The sequence below is a fragment of the Opisthocomus hoazin genome, chromosome 6 (assembly GCF_030867145.1).
Source record: "Opisthocomus hoazin isolate bOpiHoa1 chromosome 6, bOpiHoa1.hap1, whole genome shotgun sequence".
Taxonomy (NCBI): domain Eukaryota; kingdom Metazoa; phylum Chordata; class Aves; order Opisthocomiformes; family Opisthocomidae; genus Opisthocomus; species Opisthocomus hoazin.
In genome coordinates, this window is record NC_134419.1 from 16630940 (window position 1) to 16650026 (window position 19087).

General features: G+C 39.6%; 1 protein-coding gene across 10 annotated transcripts in view; it reads right to left on the bottom strand.

Moving 5' to 3' along the window:
* Window positions 1-19087, bottom strand: part of TTLL7 (tubulin tyrosine ligase like 7) — an 86724-nt gene that overhangs the window by 55181 nt on the left and 12456 nt on the right. For 6 of the 10 annotated variants that reach the window (XM_075424812.1, XM_075424806.1, XM_075424807.1 and 3 more), the window contains 6 exons: window positions 9922-10097; window positions 9643-9771; window positions 8635-8756; window positions 7874-7941; window positions 2403-2561; window positions 540-756 (listed from right to left, as the gene is read on the bottom strand). In XM_075424812.1, coding sequence (XP_075280927.1) covers window positions 540-756; window positions 2403-2561; window positions 7874-7941; window positions 8635-8756; window positions 9643-9771; window positions 9922-9946 — 720 coding nt within the window. In that variant the 5' untranslated portion in view covers window positions 9947-10097. Of the gene's footprint in view, window positions 1-539; window positions 757-2402; window positions 2562-7355; window positions 7392-7873; window positions 7942-8299; window positions 8449-8634; window positions 8757-9642; window positions 9772-9921; window positions 10098-10526; window positions 10625-19087 lie in introns of those variants that run through there. The other 4 variants (XM_075424810.1, XM_075424813.1, XM_075424814.1 and 1 more) reach the window with 4 other exon arrangements.

Consider the following 19087-nt stretch of genomic DNA (forward strand, 5'->3'; position numbering starts at 1 on the left):
TGCACTGGTCGTTTTATCACTGTTTTTCTGTTTTCTGCATAGGTTTCCAACACAGTGGCTGAAACACTGCATGATCCTCAGCAGAAGCTCTAAACTTCAGGGATGTTAAACAATGATCTAGCAGGAGGCAGATCTTATCCTCCCCCTACACAACCCCAAACCGAGTCTCAGAGAAGTAGAAAAGAAATGTAACCACTCTTGAAGTCATTTTCTTTACTTCATTTTTTCTGGGTTGAATGACTGACATCTTTCGCTTTCTGTTAGGAAATATTTAAACTCTTTAGCATACATGCATGCAAAGTCATACTAAGTTTTTATACATAAGCAATAATATGGCTATACTTGTGGTTTTGATAGAAAAGCATGAGTGATATATCTTCCATTTTATTTTTTTCTCTTCAATGACAACACAAAAATTCAGCCAGATGAACACCAAATTAAATCTCATGTCACAATTTATTTTATTTTACCTCCTCCAAACACATCACAGGTAAAATTGTACATGTGTAAGCAATAAATTGGAATGAACACCAACTTACCAAATTTGAGTCACTGGGGGGATGATACTTTTCCGTGCCCATTCTCACTAGTCCATCATGATATAAAAATACTTTTAATGGATCACAGGAGGTTACAAGAATATACACACGTAAATCAAACTTGTAGCCTTCCATAAGAAATGGTTTGTCAAGATATTCCTGAACAATCAAGTGGTCCTGAGCTTGTAACTTTTCTCCATTTCTTATTAAAGAGATCCTGGAAAAAACAAGTTATTTTAAAAACATGAAACTTTGACACGACTCTTCAAAACAGATTTTCACGGTCACCCAGCCAGGTAGTCAGGCTAAAGTCTAACTGGAGAAAGAGACTCACAGATCTGATTTGTAGGGGAGAGAAAAAGTGCCATTCGCTTACATGGCTTTTGGCTTCCTGTCCTTTACGGTGCTTCACTGGATGAAAACAGGCAATGAGCCATTTCAAAATAACTTTCTGCTTCCTTTGATTCAACAATTTGTAATAATGGGTTTCCTCTACACTTAGTAATTGTTTGGCAGAACGACCAGTCTCCAGCTCTTGTGATTATTCTTCCCCAAGCAGCTCTAAAAATAGGCTTCCAGCCTTTCCTTGTCACCACTTCTGCCCATCGTACTGGTTGCAAAGAACTTTCAGTACTAACCTGACTCGGTGATGATGTTTGCAAAGCAGGATACTGATCGGTCCAACTAAGGATGGCATAGATTAAGCTCAGTATTTCTGTATTCTCGTTTCCCCATATCAGCATGAACAAATGGTTTATATACAGACTATAAACTGACAGTCCATAACTACATGGGCTTTTAAATAACTGTAATCGCTAATATTTTTCAGTGTATCATTATTAACCCTGAATACCCATAGCTTCATTGCCTTAATCTTACCCTCTATTATTTATGATACATTTCAGTGTTCTGGTGCTGAACACTACTAATATACTGAAGTACTTTGCAGACATTTCTCTGAAATATGCTGCTAACTTTCCCTTCAGCTTATCTTTGCCCTTATTGAGACAACTGAAAAATAAGAAAACAGGAAAGTTTGGGGGCTTTACTTTTACAGTAATTCTCATATATTTTTAAGAACTAAGAGCTTTACTATACTGTATAATGCAAATTGATATTAAAAGCAATAAAAGCTAAAATTGACATATCTAAAACCAAGAACAGAGTTAAGAATGAAATCACAATACTTATCTCATTGGTTTTTACTGTGCAGCCCTGTCAGAGGCAAAGCCGTTTCAACTCAAAAGCAGGCTGCAGTTTCTGCAGGGGTGTCCACCTCCAGCATGGGTGTCACCTCCCTCCAGGAGTGCACCTCCAGCCACAGCTCCAACAGGGTCTCCTCTGTTTTCTCCCCACACCTCACGACTGCCACTCTTAAATAAGTTTGTGCTTCTCTGACTGGCTGCAGTTTTGGCACACAGTGGGGTGGCTGGGTGGGTTTCAGGGCTGTGGAAGATCCTGACCTTCTCCACACATTACACCCCTGGAATCCCCAACCACCAAGACCCTGCCATTTATGCCCAACACAATCTCACCCCGTAAGTCTGCGCACAACAGGTCCATAAATACATTCTTTACATAAATTCACAATAATTCTAATCTTAAGAATTGTTTGAGCCTCATTAGAAAATGCATTGTGTAATTATGCCACGTTCGGAACAACATTAAATACCACTTCCATTTAGCTTTATATTTTAGCTGTTTCTGCTTGTTAAGCCTTCACCCAATACACAAACTTTCTTACATTGACCACACAACTTTAAGTACAAACTTCTCACTAATACACAGCTTCTGTTAACACCGCAAATAGTACCAGATTTCACATTTAATGGGCAAGAAGACTGAAGTTAACATGCAACTTACCCATGTCCCATGGCACCGTTAGCTGGTTTGACTATGAAAGTTTTCTGTCTACGTTTCTTCTTCAGTTCTTTTACATAGTTCTGAAACTGTGTGTACTCTGCAGGGAAGATCCATGTTCGAGGAATAAAACCATACTCCTGAGGCTGACTCTTGATCATTCTACAACAGAGTGTAATTGAGTTAAAATCTTTTAACTACTTTGATGCATCAGTCCTCAGGATTGAAAAGCATTTACAGTAATTTGACAAGGAAACTTTTTTAGCAAAATGCTGGAATATGAAAGCAAACTTCTGCAGTTGTTTAAGAATCATTAGCGGTCTATAACATATTAATACGCATACTTTAAGAACAACAAAACCAGACTATCTTGTGCATTTTGCTTATTATCATATCATATTTGCTTATTATGTTACTGGCATTCATCTCATTTGTTGGCATCCATAACAATCCTGTTACAGTCTGTTCCGTTACTCAGATGAATGCTATTCCTATACTTAGAAATATTCAGCTTACAAAAGACCACGTGACTGTAGATCTTTTCCTACCTAACAGACTCCCAGATTCCTGTATTCCTCTTCCTCCCTCCCCCTGGGACGGGTGGGGATATTTGGCAAGTTTCATATTGGTATGTATTTGGGGATGTATGAGGATCAGCACATACAAAAAAAAGACCTGAGATATTTGGCGTTTCTTCATGGGTGCAAAAAATATTAATAACAAGGATTGAATTTAAAATTAAAATGGAAGCTATTTCAGAAGAGTTTTTTGTTTCTTTCTTTTGAAGGCATTTCAAAAGTAAGGAATTGCAATCTATATACGTTGACACAAGCCAAGCAACCGCTCATGCACCTCCAATATAGGGCAAAACACAGAAGCTTGGATTTGTGTTTGGTACCAGCATATTGTGACTGAGATTCCCTGAGCACCTTATTTAGTCAAAAGAAAGCAAAGAAATGCAAAGCAAGACAAGGGGGAGGAGGGGGTAGGGAACAGAGGAACCAAAACAAAAATAAGGTTAAGAAACCGTAGGGAACAATCTCCAAAGCAGAATCTGGTTAAAGGATGCAGCAAGGTCCTAATGTCCCTGCTTTAATAGCTGCAGCAGTGAGGTAGTGAGCATATCTCATGTTATAGCTCTGTTGTCTGAGAGCAGAAAAGACAAACAGAAGTGGAAAAATGGTAGAGAATTCAGTTAGCAGAAGTTTCCATCACCGAAAGTTGTGTATCTGGCAGACAGGAAATATATGCCCACACCAGACTGGCAGTATGGGCTAGGATACATACGGTTTAGCTTCAGACAAAGTAGCTTTAATACTGGTTAACAGTCAAGTTATAGGAGCAATGTGGACTTATTGGTACTATGCAGACTAGTATACCATAGCTCCCAGCAGAATAAATGTCGTCTTTGCCGAGTTAAATACTGGTGCAGCTAGCTTGTTTCAGGTATTCAGAATACCTGAAATTTCATACATAACCTCCTATGAAATTTGTTCGGGTAGCTCAAAACTACTCTGTAACATAGGGTGGACGCCTCTAACATACAAATATCCATAGATCAATAGAAAGTGATTGGTTGTTTAAAAAGAAATTAACTGACATAGGAAGTTCCTCAACTTAGATTTTAAAAAAATGGCACCATGATGAATTTTAATACCTTTTAAATAATTGCAGATTTAGGTGTACTTCTACTTTGGTAATAGAAACTAATAGTATCAGGGTAACTTAAACATAGAAGAGACAATACCATCTCAATTTTTCATTTCTACTATGAGCCTACATAACACTCCCGATGCAAATAAGACACTTTTTCTTTAAGTGGCTCCAATACTAACGGAAAAAAACAGAGATGCCAGCCACATCTGTAAGGCTCGGACTGACGCCAAGCCCTACTGGTATAATAGATACACTGTCACCAAACTCTTTAGCCAACTACCCAACAAATGCTCTCTAGAAACCACAATAGCTGTAGTAGTCCTGAAGTACTGCACAAGGTTCAGTGCTTCTGCAGCTTCACTGTAACCACTATTTTTACAAATCCGGTTTGAAGAAAGCCACCACATAGTCACAAAAAAGATATATTTGTAATTCATGATTCATGTGTATTTTTAAACTACTCTCCGTCTGGTATATATTTACAAATGTTATTAGCTTGCTAACTAAATAGCTTATCTAGGCAGAAATTATCCTATTTTTAGGCAAAAAGCAATTTCCATGTTAGTTTCCATTCCTCTCCAAATTATTTACCATATGCATCCTGAAGTGTTACATGATAGACACTTGCCATTTAACTTACTTGCAGGTTTCAATACACTTACTCCCTACTCAATGAATATAACTTCATGGTATTCTAGATATATTGTTTTGCAACTGCAAGTACATCAGATCTACTTGCTTTTTTCTATCTTCTGCATAACTGGATACACTATAAATATTTAATAATACAAAGTGGAATACTTAACCATCATTCACAATTTCTGGTGCTCACCAAAACTTTCAGTGAAAGAATTCAGCTCTGTTCTTTCCCTGTTTGGCCGTATTCAGAAATGGCTTAGGAACATCATCAAGTAGCTTGTGGAATCAAGACCTATTCCATTACAATAGCCCTATTTTCCAGCACATCTGCTATCCACTACTGTGCTTAGCAGGAGGTCTGACAATTAAACAGCAAGTTATTGTTCTTCTGAGTGCTATTTTAACTCACAGATGTGGTCAGACTGCTCTTGTTTCTCAGAGTGCTTTCTGTACAAAAGAATCACAGATGTTGAAGAAAACGTAGGTTAAAGACATGACTTGTCAGTCTAATAACGCAGGTTCCACTGCCTAGGTTTCAAGATCGCCTGACTTCTCAAGTATGACAGGAGGTTGGTGGCTAGGTGTGGATGAGAATGCTTCTTGGTCCATGATCAGTTCAGAAGCCTTTCAAATGTAAACAACAAAGGTGCTGCAAAAAAGACCAACTCATAGATGGGCCTATTCCCCTTCCCATTCCTCCTATACACCTTCTCCCCCACTTCTTGCACGCATTCTGTAACCACATTTGTCCTTCACAAGACGATGTCTCATCTAAGAGACCATTTACAGAAATTAAGATCTAGTTGGCCCTACAATGGCACTTCTACTTTATTTTTTCTTTTCTGTGTTCTGACTATTCCCCTTGAAAACAACGCTTGTGCCTCCTCCTGTTCTCAGTTACATTCCTGCTTCTATCTGCTCCATCAGTCTGTGTCCCTACACTTTCCATGTTGCATTGTCTTCTTCCTTATTACATATGCTATGTATTACACTACACCCTTCCACCCTTCTGCATGTGAAAACCACATTGTCCTGTGATCCAGAGCACCTGGATATTGGCTGTAAGAGGAATTCCTGAAGCGCAATTCCTCCTGAAAAGCATTTGCCTCTCAGAGTCTCGTAGATCTGTTCTTTCGCTCCATTCCAACAGCTTGCATAAAACTGAAGGATGAGATCAGTGTAACAACAAAGGTAGAAGGAAAAGAAGTAGAAGAATCTACTCTCCACCAATTCTCAGCCATTGTTTCATGAACTCTCAATAGTACAAAACTCATAGCTATTCTGTACGAGTCAGGAATAGAAAAGACTGCATGCAGCAGAAAAGCAAGAGAACAGAATTAGTGTTTCCGCACTAATCTGTTCAAATAAATTTTAAGACAAAACAGCAGCTGTATGGAACAAAATCCTCCAGTCTACACACACGAGCCTTCCCAAACATGTATCGCAACTGACTGGTGATTTCACACACATGTGTCCGTTTCACAAGCAGTCTCAAGGCATATAATTTTGATGTTTACAGATTACAAATACTAAGTATTGAATTGTGAGGCTAGTATTGCAAAAAACAGACTGATTAAAACCCTGTTACATCCACTAATATTAAATGAAGTCACAACATAGATATGTTTGACCCAGAGTCAGCATATCAGAGAAATTATTCCCACATCTATCATACATGCAATCTCTGCGTTGAGTACCTTTAAATTATATTTCAGACTCAGAATTCAGTAGGTTGAGAGAGGTATAAACAGACTGTATTTAAAAACAATGGGTGCATGATAACAAGAGCCTTTCGTCCATTTCACACGTTGTTTTAAAATCACAGAACTGTATCAAGACACAGGAATACCACTGCCTACCAGGCTGACCTATGCTGTTCCACTGTTTCCAGGACCTCTCCAGATAGCTGTTTGCCTCCAGGCACTATCTCTGGCCTGAAGTTGTGTATGGCCTCAAGTTGCATCAGCAGAGGTTTAGACTGGATATTAGGAAAAAATTCTTTACTGAAAGAGTGGTCAGGCATTGGAATAGGCTACCCAGGGAAGCAGTGGAGTCACTATCCCTGGAGGTGTTCAAAAAAATGTGTAGATATGGCACTTTGGGACATGGTTTAGCAGGCATGGTGGTGTTGGGTTGATGGTTGGACTTGATGATCTTAGAGGTCTTTTCCAACCTTAATGATTCTATGATCCTGTGTTTTCACTCAGAGTTTAAGTCTGCAAGAGACAGTGAAAAGTGTGTGTGTAGCATGTATTGACACAAAGGAGTTCTGGCCCACACATAGAACACATGTAGACACCATAGCAATGCACATAATATCTGCATTACAATACTTGCATACATTCTACATGCTATGTGTTGTAGTTACGAAAAAGAAAAGGAATGACACAGAGAGAGAGAGAGAGAGAGAGAGAGAGAGAGAGAGAGAGAGAGAGAGGAGATATCCCTTTAATTACATTAATATATGAAAACAAATTCTGTTCTGGTAACAGCAAATGCAATGTAGGTAACGTTGGGGGCCAAAAGATAAACTATTAATAATTGCTCTTTAAAATAGACTAGAAGAATCAAAATATTCACATACATTTATCCCTAAACTTTTCCTTATTATCAGGCTGTTGAATCATTATTTGGTATTGTTTTCTTACAGGTCTTACTCACAGATTCTCAGCTAGGATAATTCCTCAGAACCCACTTATTCCACTAGAGTGAGGAGAATCTATAATTAGAGAAATGAGCCTCTTTGACTTATTTCTTGTATAAATAGTAAGACGCTTCACATTTTTTAAAGTTCATATACAAAATAACAGTCATTATTTTAAAGAAACAATATCCATCCACTTACTAGCTATTTTTTCTGTTCTACCATTACAGGATATATGCCTCGGTGTATTAAGTGTATTATACAACAATTTAAGGCTCTCTTGCATTCTGCAATGTATAGATAGAGAACTGAACCCACACCATTTCCCACTGAAGTCAATTGGAGAGATACAGTAGCTCAGTCGATATTACAGATCCAGGACCAAAGTCCAAGCTATTAAGAAACTTTGAAAATTATTCTTGGTCCTTTCACAGCCTCTTTATAAAAATAAATAAAGCTTATAAGCAATAACTCAGTATTCTGCTGCATTAAATACTGTGGCTGAAAAATTTCTTAATAACAAAAGAAAGATTACTTAGTCATGTTTCTTGCCAGAAAATCCTTTCTGCAGATCTCTCCCATTCCTGGAAAATGGTTGATTCTCTGAGGAAGGAGAAAAAAAGAAAGTTGGTACTTCTTAGTTTTCCTGGCATACCTAATACAATCATTTAAAATGTTCAACTGCATGCTCAGGCAAACATAATTACTGTGACAAATAAATTATTTAAGATAATATCTTACATTATGCTATGTATTCTTAGCAATACTAAAGATACTGCGAGTTGTATTCTCTCCACCAACATGAGTATGCCCATTGATTTCATTTCAGACATGAAAGGAGACTATCATACTCTTATTCACAAAGCTATCTAAAAACAAAAGAATGCTATCACAAAGTAATGGTAAAAAAGGGAATTATTTTTCACAGAAACTGTGGAGAGAGTTCTGCTTGTTAACTTACTGCTTAAAAGCTTATGAGCAACTTATAAATGGTGTTTTGCATCTTCTTTCAAACTCTGATCATTCACAACACCAACTGGCAGACAAAAGCATGAAAGAACAGCCCCAAATATTTAAACACCAGATTCCAAGTGGTATGAACAAATAACTCTGGAAAAGAGAACAGGATTTTAAAGTATGTAATGGTATAGCCTTATTGCAGTCTGGTTGGTGGTGTTTTGTGGGGTTTTTTTCCTCTCCATACAAAAGGCAACTGACCAAAAGTGACACATTACCGAACCTTTCAGAGTGAAGCAGTTTACTGAAACACATCAGAAATCCTAACTACCACTCTACCTGATAGTTCCGAAGTTCAGCAATCTTTTCTTGTTGCACAGCAGAATCACTCCATACAAGATTAGCTGTTTCATCTTCATCACGCGTTTTTACAAATCCCATTTCTCGTATTACTACACGTACTACGGAGAAATCACATACTTAAGGAATATTTTGAATCTCTAAAATACATTTATTTTCAAAATTTAAAAAATCATTTAAGATTTTAAACACTTCCAATATTCATCTCTTTATCTGAAAACAATGTTAGCATGCAAGCTATTATCTATCTTGTGGTATTTCCATCAGTCTACTGCAAACCTGTCATGACATTACGTACCGAATCAGAATACGGAATACAGAACCACTAGCGGAAACTGTAAAGGGCTTCAGGGCATTCCACAATCATCTAGTAAAAGTCCACTTGCACAGCTTTTAGACTTAATCTTGGCTATCACATATGTTAATTTTAAAACTGTGATGGCTTTAAGTGTCACTGCAGACAGGGGTCAAGGTACAGTAGTTACAAAAGCAAATGTATACATTATATTAATATAGAGAAAAGACTGATTATGTGCCAGGCATAACTGAAGTTCTAGGAGAAAAGGTTTTTCTGAAGTAGTCCCAGGCACCAAAACACAAAACATTGGCAGATTTTATTGAGAAACCTCTGTATCATAATTAGAGTATTTAACATCAAATTTACACTGTTCATCTTTCAAGGCTTTAAGTAAACTTCCAAACACATACGTAATTCATAATTAGACGGGTTTTCCACAGCCTTCCTGATTACTTAAGTTTTTGCATTTCAAGGCCATTCTGAGTAACAAATGGGGAGTACTGGATGCACAGTGTTCAAAGCTATCAACTCAATGCTACAAAAGAAGAACAAAGATTCCTTACAAACGAAAATCCTTTGCAAATGTCTCACTGTCAGCTTGATACAAAGTCCCTTAATTCACCCCATCAATTCGTAATTCACTCGCGTCAATAGCTATGAGGATAAAAACAAAGTATGTAGCTTCCTACCAATTTCATATTTTGTGCCAGCGACATTTGCAGTGATGACTCCGTCCTTCTTCTTTCCGACTTTTCTTTTAATTGTGCTTTGATACGGTAGTTCCGAACTCAAAGTCAGAGGAGTAGTTCCATGGTTATCTTTGAAAAATAATGTTGTAACTATCAGCAACTTTACATCTCAAATAATATATACAAATGAGGTAAAAATACATTTACTTTGTTGAAAATTAGAGGTACAAGCATACTGAATAATTAATAGGCTATATTAAAAATCCAAGACTAGCATACCTCCCTCATTAGGCAAGGATGGCATTATAACCTAGGATAGTGCAGAAGCAGAGCCCAAATTCCGTTCCAAGTTCTCAGAAAATGATGGAGCTATTAAAGCCAAATTATTAAAAGCTCCAGTCATACCATTTCAGTCTCTGGTTGTAGCAAATATTAGTTCTGGAATGGATAGATATCTGTGTTAAAAAAAACATGAGAAACTTTGTTATGGGGAAATCCTGAAAAAAATATAAAAAGCAGAAAAATAAATATGGAAATGCTTTTAATAACAATTCAAAAGTAACGCTTATTTTAAAAGATTGATCAAGTGACTAAAATCAAAACTTTGTTCGTTACAATTCAATCATTTTGTTTCTGGGAAAAATAATTTTGCAGTACTCATTTTCAAAATCAGATTATATTACCTCATTTTCTTGTTTTCATTTGTGGGAGATTCTGGGCATGAAAATAGGTAACATTGACTTCGATCAATACTACAAACTGTTATCTCTACAAAGCTCACTGAATTTATAGCAATTTTAAACCATATCTTAATTAAAAATGTAAAAATCGGACACACTGTATTATGTGTTTTCAGGTACCAAATGGGAAATAATTGAACTCACCTTAATAATCTTTTTCCACTTTCTCATTTATCAACATTTTTTAAAGCAATTGTCCAGTAGTCACTTGGTAACATATGGCTGCGGTTTTGTGACCACTTCATGGCACAACGGACATCATTTCACAGACACTTTTGGTTGGCAAGTTACTAAATTGTCAGTTTCTAAAATGAATAATTATTTGCTTAAAATGCTATTTTTCATGTCTACATTGATGCAAAATTTCCAATTTTTTTTCCCCATGAACACACCACCACATGTGAAAACCCTGCATATTAAAAAATGTTTTAGGTCCAGGTTAAGCACGTAAGAACAATGGGCTAAAATACTGAGAAAAAACCTCAGGAGTAAAACACTTCTAAACACACTGCTACATGACTTCAAGCATGCAGCACTGTTATAACAAAGTCTGCAAGGAAACAAGTGGTGTCTTTGGCAGGCTGCTTCAAACAAATATATTAGTTTTCAAAACATACACAAGCTACTGATTTTTAAATGCTTTCATTTCTTCTCTGCAGTTATATGTGTGGCTAAAATTCCTTACGCTAGCTTTAGATTACTTTATATTGCCACTTGCAGTCATTGCAAAACTTCTTTTCAATAGCTTTATATAGAGCACAAGGAATTTCTTCTTCTATAAATAGCAGAAAATTAGAGTAACGTCAAATCAGCCATGACGTATGATGTGAAATATATACGTACGTATGTCAGACAGAGAAAGAGAGAGATACGATCATTTCAGGGGAGGTTTAGATTAGATATTAGGAACAATTTCTTTACTGAAAGAGTGGTCAGGCATTGGAACAGGCTGCCCAGGGAGGTGGTGGAGTCACCATCCCTGGAGATGTTTAAAAAAATGTGTAGATGTGGCACTTCGGCATATGGTTTAGCAGGCATGGTGGTGTTGGGTGGATGGTTGGACTTGATGATCTCAGAGGTCTTTTCCAACCTATGATTCTATGATTCTACGATTTTCTGGACAAGTCACCCTCTTGGTAAGAAAATATAAAAGCAGATACCTTGAGCTGCGAGATCTTACTTTCTTTCAAGACAGAAATTTACCCTTAACAGTCCATTAACACAAAAGGATAAAAAGAACAGGTTATGGTTCTTTTATGACTGTTGTCTATGTACTAGGGGCCAAATTCTGCTTTGTAATAAGAGAATCAAATCTCCCTGGAGTGGGAGTACCACAAATTAACACTAAAACGTGACCCTGTGTATTTATCCAGAAATTAAGAACAGGAGGTGTGTTATACACATATACCATGCTCAACAGCACAACAGTACCACCCAGCCATACCTACTTGCAACATACTTTGCTGAATCAGAACTCATTAAGAAAATCCTCCCCCAACTGAACTAAAACTGGCAGGTCATCTTGAAGTTTCAGTGTTTTGGATGCCATCATCTGAGAAGGTGGCCTGAAAGTCCTCCTGCCCACTGGCCTACTAAAATTAGACACAGAGATGGGAAAGCAAAGCATTCATCCTTCTTAAAACCACTGTGAAGGAAAAGCAGTGCTGGGCGCAATGACTCACTGAATATTGTACGTTATCTGTTTCTCAAGCTAAGAATACCCTCAGAGGACAAGACATGTTTAGTTCCTGGGAATAATCCTGAAGTACATCTGTTAGCCAATTAAGGACTTGTATGCACATACAGAAATGCCTAGCAGTTGTTCTTCCACTGTACTGGCTAAAAACTTTTAACAAATTTGGAAGAATGTCAAGACGACTAATATTTCCCCGTGAGAAATGCCAGCCCTTACTAATACAGCATGATTTACAAGCTATGATATGGTAATAAAAACCAAGCAGCTCACAGAGCTTTAACTCAGCTTGTAATCACAGAAAAATATCTGCCCAAAGTTACTATAACACACTGTATTCTGAAGGTGGACCATAAAGCTCCAAACTGCACTGCAATGAATTACTGTTTTTCTTTACATAGAAACTATTCTACTCTGTCAAGAAGAATACCCTCTTCTGTTTAAATAGAAAGCACCGATACTCAAGGTCGGTGACTTTCAATCAGTCAACTTCTCAGCACACATACATGAGCTGATGATAAAGATTTATGGTCACCTTTAGAGTATTCTACGGACAATTAGTAGTTTGGCCATATGGAAAACAAAGTAATCAGACCGACTAACTCTCACAAAAATCTCTGCAGACTGGTCACTGAAGTAACTCTTTCCTTAACAAGATTATGGACAACATAATTTTCATCATCACAGCTGAAGCATGTGCTCCTCCAGCGATGTCAAATCTTCTTACAAAGATATATGCAGTCTATTTGCCAAATCCCGATTTAAACTGAATTCTTCAAAGACAAAAGGGATCATTACTGTACTCGGTATTCAAACTTACTCTAGGATTTTGACTTTTCACAAGCACTGTTCTATGCCAATAAAGTTAAACTGTAGTCTGCCTTAAGCTTGTACATAATAATTCAAAATTGTTTACAATTGCTTCACTTTTCTTAAGTCGCCCATCTCCAAACAACCATTTCACTGAATACCAAAACACCAGTAGTTCTAAATTAGAAGTAGTTTTCCAAAACATTTTACACATGACGCAGTCCTTTCCTTGGTTCCTACTGTGACCATCTCCTTTCCAAAGGGAAAATACAGGTCCAATGGAATTGGACAGTCTCAGCTTCTCTTCCCACCACGCCAAGCGACAGATGAGAGGTACAGCATCTCCATTACCCAGAGCACTAGCTGTGAGTTGTAGGCTAAGTCACGGGAGCAGCAGACTTGCTCCTGCTTAGACCTCCCTGCTTTGTACGTCCCCAGTGCAGTACCATGAGAAGTTCCAATTCTGCAGCAAGAAAACCTAAGACCAGGCTACTGAGGAGGCTGCAGTCCTCCAAGCAAACTGCAACCATTCCTCAGACTACAGTTTAGGTGAGCAGCGCTCTAACTGGGGGAACAGGTCACATGGGAGAGACAGGAGCACACCTCTGAGAGCCGTAAGTGAAGGGCTATTGATGAGTGGAGGGAGCTGGAAGGAGCAGGCACACGCTGACAGAGCGTTGAGATGCAACACTGCGATGCCACAGGTCCTGGCAGCCAGAAGCTCCCAGACGTCTTTCCTCTTTTTGACTGCTACACAGCAGAAATCACTCCAGAGTTAGTACATTCTCTGACCCAGGTCCTCCCCAGGTACCTTCTTCTAGCTCGCATCTCTTGATTTGTTATTACTGCCCAGTCCCACTCCCCGGTCAGAGCACGGCTGTCTCAGGCGTGCTGAAGGAAAGAGACTTGCAGCGCAGACCTCTTTGCAGGCAGCCTCTGCTGCCCGACGGAACTGCCAGTTACAGGGCAAACCTTACTGCAGGGCCCACTGGCTCATGCAACAGCAATGGCAGCAGTGTTGGCAGGTTACGAATGCATCAAATTCAAAGTGAGTGACGAGCTGTTACCTGTTAGATAAGCATAACCTATAACCTGCACCCAACTACAACAATGCAGAGGCATATTGTCATGGTGTAGCCTGGCTGGACACGGGTGCCCACCGAAGCCGCTCTGTCACTCCGCCTCCTCAACCGGACAGGGGAGAGGAAACACGATGAAAGGCTCGTGGGTTGAGATACGGGCAGGGAGAGATCACTCACCAATTAACGTCATGGGCAAAACAGACTGAACTTGGGGAAATTAGTTTGATTTATTAATAATCAAAGCAGAGTAGGGTAATGAGAAATTAAGAACTAAATCTTAAAACACCTTCCCCCCACCCCTTCCTTCTTCCCAGGCTCAACTTTACTCTGAAATTCCCTGCCTCCTCTCCTGCAGCGGCACATGGGGATGGGGAATGGGGTTGCGGTCAGCTCACCACATGTTGTCTCTGCTGCTCCTTCCTCCTCAGCGGGAGGACTCCTCACACTCTTCCCCTACTCCAGTGTGGGGTCCCTCCCACGGGACACAGTCCTCCATGACCTGCTCCAACACAGGTCCTTCCAACGAGCTGCAGTTTTTCATTAATTGCTCCAGCGTGTGTCCCTTCCTATGGGGTGCAGTCCTTCAGGAACAGGCTGCTCCAGCGTGGATCCCCCACGGGGCCACAAACCCTGCCAACAAACCTGCTCTGGCGTGGGCCCCTCTCTCCACGGGTCCGTAGGCCCTGCCAGCAGCCTGCTCCAGCGTGGGCTTCCCACGGGGTCACAGCCTACTTTGGGCATCCACCTGCTCTGGTGTGGGGTCCTCCATGGGCTGCAGGTGCAGATCTGCTCCACCATGGACCTCCATGGGCTGCAGGGGAACCTCTGCTCTGGTGCCTGGAGCACCTCTTCCCCCTCCTTCTTCACTGACCTTGGTGTCTGTGGGGTTCCCACTCCTCCCTCCTGCTGGAAAAATGTTTTTAAGCAGGTTTTTTTTCCGCTTCTTAAATATGTTATCCCAGAGGTGCTACCATCATTGCTGACTGGCTTGGCCTTGGCCAGAGGCGGGTCCATCTTGGAGCTGACTGGCACTGGCTCTATCAAACATAGGGGAAGCTTCTGGCAGCTTCTCACTGAAGCCACCCCTGTAGCCCCCCTGCTACCAAAACCTTGCCACACAAACCCAGTACACATATCTCTCTAGTAACCCACCTGAAAGACCTGTTGCTAAGAGACTGGAATAACACGGAAGAAAGTATTCTACTTCCAAACTGGGACTGACAGAACTTGCTTAACCTTGGCTATTTGGACTCTCTGAATTCACACTGAGACAGAAAGGGATTTATGTTCCTGCTGTACCCTGATTTCCCTCCTGAAATCCTGATACACGCAAACCGTAAAGGGTTGTTGCTCACCCATACCGATTCAAGGGTGGCTGAACAAAAAGAGTTAACCTATAAATGGAGAAAGGCTTGTGAAGAAGTGAATGCATCTTCACCAGGTTACCACATTCTTATACAAACAAGCACTCTGAGTAAGTGTTCTAGGCAGAAAAAAAAAGATGAGATGTTATCTTTACCGTTGCCTGGCAAAGGTGTGAGAGAGCCAGCAAGTGAGAAACACTGCACACAGTCCTGTCCTCGAAAGAGACACAAGAAAAAAAGAAAAAAGGAGCTTTTTTCCTCCAGGGACAGCAGAGGTAGGGTACTCAGCAGTGTGGAGCTGAAAAGGTTATTTTTAATCTCTAAATAGGAGCTGCATGCTATCAGACCCTTTTTTTTCCCCAAAGAGAAAGCATCCCAGAAAAAGGTTGAATAAATTAGATCAAAATAGAGAAGTGGCAGTCAAATTCAAACTTAAAGTAGTGCAATATGAAAATATATTCCACTCAAGTCACGAGATTCTTTAGTCGAACTTGAATCATACCCGTAACTACAAAACCACTACTGTGTGCCCTAACAAAAAGCGACCAGATTGCATACACACATTTAAAGTAGATTTAATCTAACAGATTCATGGATTAAGAGTGGTAGAATCATTTACTATCAAAATACATCATGTTCCAAAGCAGAGACAACATTGCATCACCCAATGCACCATTTTTAAGGTGAACCTCTTCCTTCCTCCTAGCTATTGTGACACTACTGGTGACCAGTTTGAAAAGCTCCATGGGCTATGCATCTGCTTAACTTCACACATATGAAGTGCAGACTTGACTTCAGAGCTTAAACCATGGCACGTACTTCAAGACTTCTCAAAAAGAGCTACTGGAGAGAGTCCAGCGGAGAGATACAAGGATGGTGAGGGGACTGGAGCATCTCTCCTACGAAGAGAGGCTGAGGGAGCTGGGCTTGTTCAGCCTGAAGAAGAGAAGGCTGAGAGGGGACCTAATATATACTTACAAATATTTGAAGGGTGGGTGTCAGGAGGATGGGGCCAAACTCTTTTCAGTGGTGCCCAGCAACAGGACAAGGGGCAATGGGCACAAATTGAAGCACAGGAAGTTCCATCTGAACATGACGAAGAACTTCTTCACTCTGAGGGTGATGGAGCACTGGAACAGGCTGCCCAGGGAGGTTGTGGAGTCTCCTTCTCTGGAGATATTCAAGATCCATCTGGACGCGGTCCTGTGCAGCCTGCTGTAGGTGACCCTGCTTCGGCAGGAGGGTTGGTCTAGATGACCCACAGAGGTCCCTTCCAACCCCTACCATTCTATGATTCTATGAAAAAAACTATAATTTCTTAATTGTCTTCCTATTTACCTAGGTAAAACGCTACCAAAATTGGATTGTCGTTTTAATTTCCTGCATTATTTGCGTACAGACAAGTAATCACTCACCAACAGAGGAATATTTTAGAATAGCTTTTGAAACTAGCAGACTGCTTTCCTCCCAGCCCATTAGTGCAATTTACTCAGTGTTGTCAAAAGTGTCTGGAAATGTACAGTAGCTGGGAAGAAAACCATAAAGCTCCCTACAAAAGAAGCCTTAACTCTAAAATAGAGACACACTGAAGATAGAGTTACAGAACTTGGCAGATGACCATACCGAAGGAAGGACAACATCACAGTGCTGCAATCCCCACTCCCCAATTAGCTGGCAAATTAAAATAACAAAAATTTCACAGAAACATGAAAAAGAAGTGAATATAATCTTCAGAGCACTGACCTAGCAAACATCCGAGTTCTGGGTTTTTTCAGTCTGATCTAAACAATTAAGTTTTTTGCTTCCTTAGATCTTAGGGTGTGAAAGGCTGGATACACCATAGCAGTGAAAAAAACCACAAGATGCAATGTGAGATCTAGCCCCGTTATACAAAACTATAATCTACTGTTGATCTGGAATTAAGCTATAAAATGCTGATTCAAAATAAGATCAAGGCATTAAGAGAAATTATAATAGAGAAAAATGCCTTCTTCACTACCACCCTCAAACAGCACCGTAATAATGATTTACAGCAAGTAAACTGCAGGATTAAAAGCATCACACACACGTCTGATTTTTTTTACTAGGCGTCTCGACAAAATGTATGTTGAAGTGTTCCTGCTACAACCAAGTATAGCCAAGCAGTTTTATTGCAACATGCTGAAAGAACAATTTGGTGGCAAGTTCTCACTCCTACAGAGAAATGCTAGATGCAAAAAGCAATCCTTATTTTGAGGCTCAATGTGTCGAAGTGATAAGCTTGTTTTTAAAAGGCTATCTGTCAGCTCACTTGAAAATGCATGGACATTAGGGCTTGGTTCAAAATATTCTGAGGTAAATGGAAATCTATTAATTTCAACAGCCTTCACTCTCACCACCAAATGAGACGAGATGTTTATTCAGCAGTTCTTTCAGACAAAGTGAACACACAGAGTTCTCAGATGTCTGGTTTGCTAAATGGACAGCTACAAGCTACACCAGAATACAAACAGCATGATTTACACAAAACTTTTTTGAATCGTGCAGTTCCATAAAACAATTCTCTGATGTAGCTTATCCAAACGGTCAACATTTCTAAAACTTCCAAAATTTCTCTGAACTAGCAAACCACCAGAACGACCAAACCAAGCTATGGTGGCAGCACTCTACCTCTAAATCCATAGGTTACAGCTACTTTAGTGTGAGTTTAACCTTATAACTGCCATTTCCCATTTGAGACCCCAATCAGTAGAGGCCCTGTAATCAACTCTTCGCCTTCTGCAACACAGCTTATATAATAAATGTAATTTTACAATACCTATCTAGTAACACTGGAAGCATAAACTATCCTGACCCTTTCAGCCTACCTTCAAAACACAATGCAGAACAGAGTCTGCGTCACAGCAGCGAACCTGTATCTTTTGCCAGAGAACATAAAAGGTGTGTTATCTTAAAAGGCTGGAGTCTGGGCAGAAGGCAACCCTTCAAGTGCCAGCTCCAAGGCTCAGCCACGCATGTCGGCATAGAGCCTCAGGAACTTTGCAGTCGCAATTCATGGGAGATTTCCTTCTGGTCTTTCCTGACTTTACACTTCACAGCTTTGGGCTGATTTTTTTCATTGTTTACTGTCCCAAAAGGTCAATGAAATGGTAAGTATATATCCCTGACTCGGAAAATGGGAAATTTATCAGAAGCTGTCAAGACAGTAGAAATGTCACAATATAAGTGTTTCACGGGAGTTAATCACTTCATACTCACTATTTAGAGATCTGAATTTGGCACAGAAGCAATTTTTCCTTTTCAATGTTGTCTTGGAGAACTATTGCTTCTTTTTGCTCCCTCTTTCATCCATTTTCCAAAATGAACCTTCACATCCTTGGCCAAATTTAAATCAATTTAAAAGCTTTCAAAGCTGAAGATTGATTTTCTGTATAAAACTGACCTCCAAAGTGTCTTTCATAGCAGAGCACACAATGTGACTATCTGTTGCCTTATTCTCACCCTTCAAAAGCCCTTTTAACATAATAACATTTCAGATTGTTAGCAAAATGAGTAGTATAGAGTTTCACATTTATGTTCCCAATATTGAAAAAGACAGACATCTAAGAAAGCATGCCAGAATTAGAAGACTACAATAAAAAGGACAATGCTTGAACCTTCTTTTTGTTCAGCAAAACACAGAAAATAATTGACATGGCAAGTGAAAAGAAACTGTATGACTTACAAAACAATAACATAAATAAAATGCAGGGAATTTTAATAAACATCATTTAGCAT